The sequence below is a fragment of the Leucopleurus acutus genome, assembly GCF_964270905.1.
Source record: "Leucopleurus acutus genome assembly, chromosome: 1".
NCBI lineage: Eukaryota > Metazoa > Chordata > Mammalia > Artiodactyla > Delphinidae > Leucopleurus > Leucopleurus acutus.
This window is the reverse complement of record NC_139142.1, coordinates 167,256,528-167,269,852: the sequence shown is the minus strand read 5'-3', so window position 1 is coordinate 167,269,852 and position 13,325 is coordinate 167,256,528. Positions and strand designations below refer to the sequence as shown.

Genomic DNA, 13,325 nt, shown 5'->3' with positions numbered 1-13,325 from the left:
TCTAGAGAGGACTGTCCTTGGGCAGCAGGAAACACTGTTCTCCCTCAGAGATGGGACAGTGAGGGAAGTCTCAGGTGGAGTAGGGTAGGGCCAGGCTCACTGGAAGAGGAATACAAGAGCCTACCTGCATGGTAAGAAGATTTTTTTATTTGAAATATAGTCTGAGCAACACGGGTGCAGCCGAGAGGAGGAGGGGCTGGCCTGCCTGGGGCAGCAGCCTCTCTAATGGCACAGGAGCAAGAGTACAAATATCCCAGTGTCTCTGTGCCCCAAACCCCGCTCGTCAGGAAAGGCGGAACAGCAGCAGAACAAGGACGCACAGCTCCTTCTGAAGGGGGTCTGCCTCTCGGTGCCTGCCTGACTTGGCTGCGTTTCCTGCTCTCCCGGGTTCCAGACAGAGGTGTGCTGCAGAAGTTTCTCCCCCCACACAGACAGGATGGGCCAGTGTGACAATTAATTCTCCAGGACTCTTTTTTGGGGAACGAATCAGAGAAGACAGAAAGGAACGGCATGGTGACCAAGGGCCCTCTGCAAGCCAGGCTGGGCGAGCTCTCTGAGAGGGACTGCGCCAGCACCCTCATCCCCCTTCTCAGGCTCCAGTGGCAAGAAAGAGAGCTGCTGTCAGGAGCCCCTGGCTGAAGGCAGCGAGCGGGGAGCCTCCCAGAAGAGCACAGCTGCTGAGGGGTTTCTAGCTGAGGTGACAGCATCGGGGTTGGGCCACTTAAGCAGCCTGGGGCTGGAAGGACACAGACAAAAGTTGGGGTACCAGGAAGCAGCACAAAGCCATAAATAACAGAAGCAAATTCAGAGCTGTGAGGGTCCCGGACGACCCCGCCATCTCCTGGGGCTGGGGGACACCCAGCCCCCAGCAGCTCAGGGCAGACACTGCTCCAAGGCCCAGCCAGCCACACTCACACCGGGGTGGAGCCTTCTCTTTCCCACTGTCCGCGTGGCAGGCGGAGGACACCACGGCACCACCCGACTGCACACTGCAAAGCTTCCAGTCACACCTGTGGGGACGGTGTGTGGCTGTCCCGGTCCTGAGAGGCCTGTGGTTGACTCTGAGCATCTTGGGCACCATCCTCGTCAGGGGCCAGGCCCAGTGACCTCCTGGCCTCTGAGTCACCCAACAGAGGCTCCTCGGCACACTCTTCCAGTCCGTTCTCCCTGGTCTCCACGGACACCTCCTCCCCAGAGCCCTCCTCTGGCTCTGCCGCCTCTGCCTCTTCCTCCTCCTGGTCTCTCACCTTGTGGACGATGAAGAGGTGGCGGCTGAGGGAGCTGGCAGAGGTGTAGCACAAGCCACAGAGGAGACACTGGGCTGTGGAGCTGTCCTTCTGGTGCTGAGGTATGTGGCTCTGAAACTCGAGCCCTGAGTCTGTGGCAAAGCTACATTTCGCGCACTGGAAAAGGGACTTGTGCCTTTTGGTGGAAGAGACAGTCGCGCCATTGCTGGTGTCTGGAGCATCCCCTGCTCTGCTGACTGGTCTTTTCAGATGGTTCACCTGAAAGGGGAAACGATGTGAGCCCGAGACACGAGCCCCCCAAACAGGATAAACGCAGCCCAAGGACTCACAGAATCACCACCCAGGCCAGGCTCACCGCAGCCCTAAATTCTGGTTTAGGTTTGGTTCGTTTCTTATGTTTGTTTGTTTAATGTAACACATACATGTGGCACAACATTCCAAAGATATGGGAAGGGTATAGAAAAGATTAAGTTCCTCCTACCCGGCTCCCCAGCCCTGCTCTCCAGAGAACACCGTATTACCTGGGTTCTGTGTGGCTCCTCCGAAAGATATTCTATCCGTACACAGAAATAAAACTACTGCCTTTTATGAAATGATAGCATTACACGCACACTTTTCTTCACCCTGCTTTTTTCACTTAAAAACATATATTGACACATTTCTTTATGCCCAAGGCCACAGATATCTGACAGATAAATCTTAGAAGCGGAATTGCTAGATCAGAGGATGTATGCATTTGGCAGAGAAGGGAGGGTATGCATTTTAATCATAGACAGATGTTGCCAAAATGTCAATTGACACCCTTCCTGCTGTGTGTGAAAGGGCCTTTGCAGACCAGGGCCCTTCTCTGAATAGCCATTAAAGAAACTCCTCAAAATCCAGGCAGTTTCCCAGACATGCCTGCCCCTCTGAGGAGCAGCCCCTCGCCGTGGAGTGGGAAGACCCTACTGTGAGGAGGCTGCTCCAGAAGTTGACCAGAAATGGACGAGGGCATGAAACAGGGATGAGGCCAGAGGACGAAGGTCCAGGAGAGCAGGAGTCTAGGTCTGGCTCCTCTGTAACTGGGGGTGGGGGTGGGGAGGTGACTCAGCCAAGCATGGCCACCCTCACCTAACAGTAAGCCCTGCCTACCCCTGCCTCCTAGGACTGCAGAGGGGCAGAAGTAGGAGGGTATGTGTGAAAGTACTCCGACGGCCACAGAATGCAGCATACACCCAAGGAAGGGGGTCGCAGTGACAGGGAAACATAAAGAAAAAACGGTCAACGGGCTGCCTAGTGGGTCTTTGTTCCTGTCCCTTCTTTGTGTGCAGTCCCCAGGCAGGTCACACAAGACTAGAGAGTGACTGGCATTGAGGGATGCTGTCACTGCTGGCTGCTCCACGGCCACAAGGACAAATGGGCTCCCTGCAGCCTTCCTAGTGCCCCTCCAGCTCCAGCCGCACTGGGCAAGCTGGTCCAGTCGGCAGGGGTCCCACACTCACCTGAGGGGAATGTCCGCCCGAAGGTCTGACTTTGGACGTCTGGCTCAAATCAGGGTTTCTGATACCATGCATAAGGCTGATGTGGCTCTCCAGGAGGGAGGGCCGAGGAAAGCTGGGGCTGTCCTCTGTGCAATACCTGCAAAAGTACAGCCGAAAGAGGTCATGTAAGATGACAGGCTCCGGGACCCAGGGGGGCCAGGCAGCTCTGGCAGGCAGGCAAAGGCAAAACTGCTTCTGGCTCCAGCGGGGAGAGAGTCTGGAGCAGGCAGAGTGGCCCTCAGGCTGGCTGGGTGGTGCTGGGTACTCCCCAGAGAAATCTAGCCAGCAAGCCATCCAAGGTGGCTGACAACAGCAAATCAGAGTATCTGTACTGGCCCTGAGCTATGACTGCACTCTCCACTCTCTGGTATCAGGGTCCAGAGACCCAAGTGCTGGGCTAGTGGTCAGCCTGAAAGAGTGGCCTGTCCTGTCCTAAAGCTCGGACAGATGGTGCTGAAGCCTCACAGCCGAACGGGGCACATGCTCACATTGCCACCACTCCTCTCAAACCTCAGGGCCCTCCACTGCTGACTGGCAGGCCAGCCTGGGGTTAGGGAGTTGGGAAGGGGGAGGGCTCCAGAGCCACCAGGCTCTAGCAGCTTATTTCCGGAATGCCCTCATTTCTGACCTAGCCACAGCATATTCCCGTTAGAAACCTGCTTATCTCTTGCCTTTGGGCCCTAATCTCACAGCAGAGAAAAGCCCCAGTGGTACTATGGACAGTCTTGATAAATTCAGGCCTCCTGGCTCCCGCCCCCAGGGACTCACCCACAAGTGTAGACTTTCTTTACTGTGTCGTGGTTGTTGCGGATGTGTTTGCGCAGGCTGTTGGGGGTATGGAAGGACTGTTCACACTGCCGACATGGGTACCGCTTCAACGTCTATGGGAGATGACAGGATGCAAAGCATCAGAACCGTAAGACAGTTCTGGGTGCGTCTTTCTTCTCAGATGATGAAGGCAGAAAAGGAGGATGCCCCAAGACCTCAAGATCTGTAGTACCCACCATGCCCAAAGCACCAGGAAGTCATCCATACAAGGGGGCTATGACCCCACAGGACAGAAGTCCAGAGAATCTGGGGCTGCACTGTGCCCGTGTGGCTACACTTACCCGACCATGGCTCTTTTTCATGTGGGACACATAGCTCTCCCGATCAGGAACCCACTCCTGGCACTCCTGGCAGGTCCAGCCAGTGTTCCTCAGCCGGGGCCTGGCCTCACCCCTGCGATGGGCTTCTGGCCTGCCCCAGCGGCTAGAGGGCAGGGAGCTGCCCCGAGCAGCCACATTAGTGGCTGGGGGTTCAGTGGGAACTCGAGAGCCAGGGCGGCTTGAAGATGTGTCTGCTGAAGACTGGAGGCTTGACAGCTCGTCCACGTTTCGGGGAACACCGTGGGTGCTCTGGGGATGGGGAGAGCGATTACTGACTGGGCAAGGGGAAAGATGCACAGAGTCAGACCCCCGGCCTGAGGCATGTGCCCTTCTCCCCAGCCTCCTTCCCCAAGGCGTCCCACCTTGACATGTTGCATCAACTCTGGCTTCTGCAGGAACAAGAGCGGGCACTCAGGGCACTTGAAGACGCCCACCTGCGCCTTACTGGCATTCTGGTAAAAATGCTGCTGAATGTGCCTCTTCTTGTTGAAGACCATTTCACAGGAGCACTTATAAATGAGCCTGACGAGACAAGTCCCAGCGTGTGAGGTACCCAAGGCTGCGCTGGCAGAACCACAAGGCCCCTCCACCCCATCTCTGATCTCTCTGAACCAGAGTCAGGTTTGGGGAAGCAATACTCTGAGCCAACGTTGATACTCAGCAGACTCAGGATGTCTTTAGAGGACTCCAGGCATCTCTGCCACTAGCCCAGGCTTCCCAGTCCATCCCAACACCTCCCCACAGAGCACCCAATCTATCAGCTCTGCTCCACAGGTCTGCTGGCCCTGGAGCTGCACTCACTGGGAGGGTCTGTGGGGCTGGGTGGGATGCTGGGTGGCGCTGTGGTCCGCGGTGCTACTGGCAGTCTTGAAGGCCATGGGGCAGAATGCACATTTGTGGAAAACCTGGCAGTGTCGCTCCTGGATGTGGCTTTTCAGCAAGGCCAAGGTCAAGTGGACTACCCCACAGTGGATGCACCTGGATAACAGATGTTGGGGGGTGCAGGGGGAGTAGACATGTCAGACCGAGAAGTAGTGTTGGAAAAGGAGGAATGGAAGACAGGAACAGGGCCATCTCAGGGACCCTCCCTCTCCTCCTCCCTCATGCACTCCGTCTTCTATCCTCCACACGTACACCTCGAGAGCCTGCTTGCTGCCGCCTGGCACAATGCAGTCATCCAGGGTCCCCCAAGCCCAACACCCAACCTGGTAGAAAAGGGGGAAGACAGCCTCCCCTCCCCTCACTGGCCAGAAAATATTCTTCTGCAAACCAAAAACTTGAACACAGCCAAGAGAATCTGGTGGGAGTGGAGAGGGTAGAGAATGGTTCAAAAATGACATCAACAGTATCCATTTAAGTGTGATAACAACTGAAGGAGTCCAAGAGGAATTTCAGAAGGAGACTGCAGAAAGCCTGTGTCTTCCGCAAGCTGGAGCCGAACAGGCAGGGATGTTCACTGAATAAAATGTACAACTACGGAATGCTACACTCGCCATAACAACCACATTAAAATAAACAGCCCTCAAAGCCCAAGAAGAAATGCTCTAGAGCAGCACTCTCTGATGGAACTTGCTGTGATGATGGACATGTTCTATATTGCACTGTCCATGTGACTATTTAAATTTAAATTAATAAAATAAAATGGCCAGTTGCACTGGCTACACTTCAAGTGCTCAGTAGTCACATGTGCCTGATACTATTTTGGGTTTTCTTTTTTTTATATAAATGTATTTTTTGTTTGTTTATTTATTTTTGGCTGCGTTGGGTCTTCGTTGCTGTGCACGGGCTTTCTCTAGTTGCGGTGAGCGGGGGCTACTCTTCGTCACGGTGTGTGGGCATCTCATTGCAGTGGCTTCTCCTGTTGCAGAGCACGGGCTCTAGGCGCGCGGGCTCAGTAGTTGTGGCGCATGGGCTCAGTAGTTGTGGCGCACGGGCTTAGTTGCTCTGTGGCATGTGGGATCTTCCCAGACCAAGGATCAAACCCGTGTCCCCTGAATTGGGGGGCGGATTCTTAACCAATGCACCACCAGGCAAGTCCCCCTGATACCATTTTGGACCGTGCAGCTCATAAGTGTTCTAGTGTCTCCTTGGTGGGACTATGGATAACATTTTTCTTTTTTTCCCTACCAATTCAAATTTTCTGAGTTTTGTTTAGGGCATATATTATTTTTGTAAAGTATCAACTGTCTTAAACCGTTTTTCTGAAATTGAGGTCTGTTGTACTCTTCTTTCAACTTCAGAATATCTCTCTATAAATACTGTGTTTCCTTCCTTCAGTATCAGAAAATGATGTGACCTTCCTCCAGGCTAACCTGAATCTCTTCAGGTTCCTAGACCCTCTCATGTGTTCAGTCTTTCTTCATGCCTATAAACACACACAGGTCTCCCTTACATGAGAAAACACCTTCCCTGCTCCCAGCTATTCCTCTTGAGATAACTATTATTTTCCGTTTGTTGCAATACTGCTTGCTCCTATAACCTTGACATCCCAGTAGGCTAAATAGAGGCTAGTAGAGAGGCTGTTGCTTTACTGAAAGGACATCCCTTCACTTAAGAATTCTTTGACTCCCAATATTAGCCTGCATTTCAATACATTAGCCCATTTTTGCAATCCACATAACTCATCACAGAATCCTGACCAGTCCTTTTTGTTTTTCTTCCTTTTGTGTGTGTTGGGGAGTGGGGGTGGGGGACAGAATCACCTTTTGCAAACTTAATTAGCAATGAGGAGAAGTGCACAGAACTCAAAGCCTATTCGCAACTGAGGTCTATGAGCATTCGTTACTAAATGTGTACATGTGTTAGAGCAACTATACAAACTACTTACACTTAAATTATATTTTCTTTTCTCTCCTGCTAAACAAAATAGTGACCAACTCCTAGCACAGAGAAGTACATCCATACCACAAGTAATTATGAGGAGAAAAAAAATCCACATATTTCCAAATTCATCCAAAGTGGCAAATACACCTGACGTGTAAGGAATCTCTTAAGTGGTTTTATTTGTGCAGTTTGACCAAACTCCTACAGGAGTAATGTAAATGCGACTGAAAATCCATTCTATTTACCCAGCAGACATTCCTGGAAGAAACCTCATGGAAAGTAAGAATATAAAGGGGTAAAAGAACATGTGCCAAGTAGCCTCAGTGAAGGACTGAATCAAGCAGGGTTTACAAACTGATGAAAAAATCTGCAGAAGAGAAATCCAACCCTATGACACAGCTCTTTACCAACTGTTTAAGAGAAAAAGAGAAAACAGACAATTATAGAACCATGGGTCTGACATTTCTTACAAAGGCTTGATAAACTAAATTCCTTTTGAGACATTAGGTTTCTTTCTACTCTTACAGAAGAAAGTAAAATATTTAATTAAAAGACAAAAAATGCTATTAATCCATCTGTGTTACTGAAAATTTCTTGGATTCAAGATTCAAATACAAAAATTAAAGTGTTGACTGCATTGCTATTGGATTCGATTTGATCTTGAAACAAGCAGCATACACTTAAGTCAAAGTTAGAAAGGTATTTTCAAACTTTATGAATGCTGCAAAAAACACAGGTTCAGGTGTTTGGTTTTAAAATGTAGCCTGGGATGCTGCCCAGCAATGCTCTTCTGCAACACGGAGGCAAGGGCTTTGTATAACCCCATCTCTGGATTATTTTCTTCCCATACACTTTAGCTTCTCCATTCTCCATAACATGTAAAAGAAATCAGTCTACATTTGGAAATGCTTATACCAAGAGAGAAACCTGGAAGATCACTAACCACTCCCCATCCCTCACCCCAGTATACAAACTATCATCAAGCCCTAATGTTTCTACTTCCTAATCTCTCTCAAATTTACCTTCTCTCCATCCCCACAGCCATGCCTTAGCTGAATCCCTCGGTCTCTCATCTGGATTGCCACACAACCAGTCTCTAATCTCTCCCCTCTAATATACATGTCAGCTTTCCAGAATGATCTTTCTAAAACACAGATCCAGTTGGATCACTCCCCTGCTGCAAATCTTTCTGTAGCTCATCACTGTCCACTGGATAAAGTCCAAACGTCTGCCAAGGAATACAAGGTTTTGCATGGCCTCTACCAACTCCCTAGTCTCATTTCTCACCCTTCCTCCGGTTCATCCTGACCTACATCTATTGAAATGCTCATCATTCCTGTAAGCCCTTTTATGTGTGCTGGTATCCCTTGCCTATGCTCTTGCCAGATATGCTCTCCGCCTTTCTTCTACCTAAAACCTCCTAGTATCTCCTCTATGAAGCTTTCCTGACCATTCCTCAACTATGGGACTTACCACTTTGAATTGTAATTACTTGTGTGCATGTCTGTAACCTATCAGACTGAAGCCCCTTGAGGGCAGGAGCTGGGTCTTAATCATCTTTGTATCTTGAGTGTCTGGCACAATGCTAAAGACAACAGTAAGTACTCAAGAAATGTTTATTAAATGAACTAAATCAATAAAAACATTTAATACCAAAGAGAAGAAAACCTTAATAAATTTGGGCAAAATTATGTTTCTGAAGTAAAAATAATCAAGTAAAGCATGAGAAGATGTAGAAACTCCCGAGCAACCAGTAAACCAGTAAAGGAGACCTGACTGCGTCAATGTAAAATGATGGATCAATGAGTTTTGGAGGGAGTGTTCTCCCTCATTTTGATCTTTTTCCTGAAAAGGACTTCTTGCTTATATTTGTTCAACACAATGGAGAAGATTCAGTTTAATTAAAATAGAGTTTTCTCAGTTTTACCATGAAGCTGATGATTTTTTCCATTCTTAGGTTTTGCTTCTCACAAACTGACAAAAACTAATCAACACAAAGATACTACAGTCCTTTGAGTTTGGCATCTTGCCATTTGTTAACAAAAATTGAGAACATTTGAAAGTACTGACAGTTGTAAATTTATTACTGAAATGGTACTTGAAAATTAATATGTCAAACATGATAACTTTGTGAACAAATTTATATACTTTTAAAACAAACTGACAAAGTGAATGCTTATATATATTCTAATCTCCCCCAAATCTTCCCATTTAAAGCTTTTTTTTATTTTTAATTTATTTATTTTTTATCTTTTGGCTGTGTGCCAAAATCCTATCCCTGTGTGCCGCGCATGGCACGTGGGATCTTAGTTCTCCAACCAGGGATCGAACCCACGTGCCCTACAGTGGAAACGCAGAGTCTTAACCACTGAACAGCCAGGGAAGTCCCAAAGCTTTTTTTTTTTTTTTTTAAATGTTTAACTTTTTAACTCTTTATTCTTCTTCCCCTTGCTATTCTGGTTCCCTACAAGATTAAAAATGTCTGTCCACATACCAATCAACATTCTTCTCTTATTAGGCTGCAGCCCAGGCCTCTTAAGATCAAAACTCATTTTTTTCCGCCGTGCCTCGTGGCTTGCAGGATCTCAATTTCCCAACCAGGGATTGAACCCAGGCCACAGCAGTGAAAGCACCAAATCCTAACCACTAGACCACCAAGGAACTCCCAAAGGTCAAGTCTTAAATGAGTTCTGGTCCAGAAAAATAACCAGCCACTGGGCAAGCCCAGGACAGTGAGTCAGGTAGCACCCACCTGTAGCCCACCTTGCGGGCATAGTGCAGGCAATTCTCCTTTACATGCGTCTGGAAGTAGGCAGAGCGACAGAGGGCTCCACACTCCGGACAACAGTAGGGGGACTTGTGGGCGTGGATCCGCTGGTGGGCACAGAAACTGCACTGGTTGGGCAGCAGCATCTGGCACACCTGGCAAGTCTAGGAAAGAACAGCAAGAAAGCAGTTCACGCAGGAGCCACAGGCCTGTAGCTCTCCAATCAGAGCTGTCTGGCTTTCCTAGGACATGGGTCAGAATGACCTCCTCCCCCAACCATTCTCTCTTCCAGCTCTCCTAGGACACTAGTGAAATCCCCAGGCCTCATGAAGTGTTGACACTGACACCCAAGCTAGCTTTGCCTCTCACCTTATTAATCAAAAACAGACCTGACCGTATTTTCCCAAAGGTTAGTCCTACATGTAGGACTGTGTGTACTTCTCTCCTCTGGCTTAGCAGAGGACCACGTTTTCCTTTTCAGAGGCCCAAGGCACTTCTTGAATTCTAAGACCTCATTACACTGACAGACTCACCAGGGCCTCTACCCTAGCTCAGCAGGTTCCTACTCAACAGCTTTAGTCAGCTGACTCAGGGACTTCCAAAGTAGACCTGAGCCTACCCTGGTTAATGCTCAGAAGCCCCAGTGCAGACTAACTGAGCTTCCATAACCTCAGCCCACTCTGGGGGGTGCCCTGAGCCACAATTGACCACATACACCCACAGGAAAGCACGGGATAGGTAGCAGCTCCTTTGTTCTCAGTCCCAGGAAAGAACCAGAGGCTAACAAGTCCTACAGGCAGACTCATTGAAGCTCTCTAATGGGGACAGCCCAGAGGGGGAAAGCAAGAGACTAAGCTGGTGCCTGCATCTGAAGAGGCCCTTCTTAGGAAAAAAGGGACAACTGTACTACTCACTAAGGGGGCCACTGACCTGGGGTCAGAGGAGTGCTTAGAGGGATAAGTTGTTAGGGAGGTCAGGAAAAGATCTCCGCTTTAAGCAGCAATATCCAGAATACAGGGCCTCTACAGGACAAACAATCCAGCGTTTTCAACAAAAAAAATTTCAATGGAAAAAAAAGATTAAGGGAAGAGGAATTTACAGATTAAAAGAGACTTAAAAGACATTTTCAGTGTATACAACTGCAATGTATAGCCCTTATTTGGATCCTGATTCAAGCAAGCCAAGTGTAAAAAGAAATGAGACAATCAGATATTTTAACCCTAACTTAATGATGACAATACTGAGACATCTGCCATTTGATATTAAGATTTGATAATAAGGAATTATTATTAATTTTAAGATGTGATGATATTATGTCTATGTTTTGGTATTTTTTGAGGATAAAACTTTATCTTTTAGATACATATACTGAAATAGATACTATAATGCTGGAATTTGTTTAAAAACAATCCACTGGGGGAGAGGTGAGTAAGAACATAGATGAAACAAGATGGGCCACTGAGTTGGTAACTGTTAAAAGAAGGTTCATTATACCATTCTTTCCACTTTTATATATGTTTGGGACATTCCATAATAAAAGGTTTTGTTGTTGTTTTTTCACTATTGCTCTAGGTGCAAAACAGTAAACAAGTATACTATTTTTTGTGTAAAAATGGAGGAAATAATCACTCTCACACATACACACACACATTTGTTCATATTTGCAAAAAAGGAGCAATGGAGCAGTAAACCAAAAGTCAATAAAAAATGGTTACCTATGGGGAAGGAGGGAACAGGGTGAAACGGACAGGAATGGAAGCAAGACTTTTCTGCATATCCCTTGTTATGTAATTTTGGAATCACATAAATGTTTTACATAATTTCAAACACATATACAAAATTAAACTAAATAAACTAAAGCATTCCCTAAAAACTGAAAAACAGAAACAACCTAACTATGTATCAAGTAGGTGACATACCCATGTAGAGAAAAAAATTATCCCCAGTGACTTTTAAAACACAGTATTTGGACTTATACATTCTTAATATGATATATTCTAAGGACAAAAAGAACTGCAAATACACCCTCAACTTTATGCAGTTGTCCTAACATTAGAAACAATATTGATTTTGATATTTAAAAATTGGTGTCTATGGGTGTGTGTGTGTTTATGTGTGTAGTAAGAAAATCTTAGGAACCAAGATTTTCAGTATAAAATCAGTTACATAAAAAGGATAATCTTGGGCTTCCCTGGTGGCGCAGTGGTTGAGAGTCCGTCTGCCAATGCAGGGGACACGGGTTCGTGCCCCAGTCCGGGAAGATGCCACATGCCGTGGAGCGGCTGGGCCCGTGAGCCATGGCCGCTGGGCCTGCGCATCCGGAGCCTGTGCTCCGCAATGGAAGAGGCCACAACAGTGAGAGGCCCGCGTACCGCAAAAAAAAAAAAAAAGGATAATCTTACATTTTAATACCTGCATAAACTCATGATCTTCCTTTCCTCTTTTTCAAAAAATACTTTTTAGCTCTGACCACTGAAAAGGCCTAGGAACAGATATATCCAGCAGAATAAGCATCTCTGGTGCCCAGAATGTGGCCTCTAAATATCATTTCTCACACACATGCACACAAAAAAACCCTGGCTTCTTGGAAAAACAACTGACTCTAGGTTTAGTACAAGACATGTGCCCAGGACATCTTGTTGGGGCTCAAAGTAAGAAAGCTTCTCAAGGTTTAATGAGTTCATATCAAAAGGACACAGGAGCCAGCTTGAAGGGGCTCCCACTGATCAAAGATGGGACAATTGAGCATCAAAAAGAATGACTCACAGGACTTCTCTGGTCACACAGTGGTTAAGAATCTGCCTGCCTGCTGAGGAATGCCTTATCTCCTAACTAGTTTGGGACATTAGCCAAGTTAAAATCAATAAGTGCTATAAACCACTTTATGTTGTTCCTCTCAGACTTCACAACCAGGGTGATAGATGGTCTGTGTTTGGAATGTATACACAGCTTGTGTAGAAAGGTTTGAATCAGCTTACAGCTTAAACCAACCCAAACAAGCCAAGTGGAGACTGAGTCCAGGTATGGACTCAGGAAGAGTGGACACCGCCATGCTTTGAGGGTCACAGATCACTATCTACAACTTGGCTGTGAACTCGTGGCAAACATTCCTGGCAGCAAATGCAAAAACAATAAATGTTGTGTACAACAATGAAAAAAAAAGAAGAATCTGACTGCCAATGCAGGGGACACGGGTTTGATCCCTGGTCCAGGAAGTTCCCACATGCCACAGAGCAACTAAGCCCGTGCGCCACAACTACTAAGCCTGCGCTCTAGAGCCTACAGGTCACAACTACTGAGCCCACACACTACAACTACTGAAACCTGTGCACCTAGAGCCCACGCGCCACAACAAGAGAAGCCACCATACTGAGAAGCATGGGCACCACAACGAAGAGTAGCCCCCACATGCCACAACTGGAGAAAGCCCGCGCGCAGCAACGAATACACAATGCAGCCAAAAATAAATAAATTTATAAAAAAATAAAATAAATACTCATGAGATATTTTTTAAAAAAAGAATGACTCACAAATCAAAACCATACAACAGATTCACAAAAAAACAAAAAGAAGAGGACACAAGCATAACACAAAAGAAAACCATCAAACCACAATAGGAAAAAGAAAAAGAAAGGAACAAAGAAGAAATACAAAATCAACTGGAAAACAGGTTTAAAATGGCAATAAATACATATCTGTCAGTAATTACCTTAAATGTCAATGGACTAAATGCTCCAATCAAAAGACACAAAGTGGCAGACTGTTGATTAAAAAACAAAACAAAACAAAAACAAGAGCCTATAATATGCTGCCTACAAGA

At 47.0% G+C, this 13,325-nt stretch overlaps 1 protein-coding gene across 3 annotated transcripts in view; it reads right to left on the bottom strand.

Annotated features, from left to right (window-relative positions):
• Nucleotides 1–13,325, bottom strand: part of ZNF592 (zinc finger protein 592) — a 55,872-nt gene continuing 42,547 nt past the window's right edge. For all 3 annotated transcript variants that reach the window (XM_082852585.1, XM_082852584.1, XM_082852583.1), the window contains 7 exons: nt 9,491–9,669; nt 4,717–4,893; nt 4,278–4,437; nt 3,877–4,164; nt 3,536–3,648; nt 2,729–2,864; nt 1–1,505 (listed from right to left, as the gene is read on the bottom strand). In XM_082852585.1, coding sequence (XP_082708711.1) covers nt 1,005–1,505; nt 2,729–2,864; nt 3,536–3,648; nt 3,877–4,164; nt 4,278–4,437; nt 4,717–4,893; nt 9,491–9,669 — 1,554 coding nt within the window. In that variant the 3' untranslated portion in view covers nt 1–1,004. The remainder of the gene's footprint in view (nt 1,506–2,728; nt 2,865–3,535; nt 3,649–3,876; nt 4,165–4,277; nt 4,438–4,716; nt 4,894–9,490; nt 9,670–13,325) is intronic.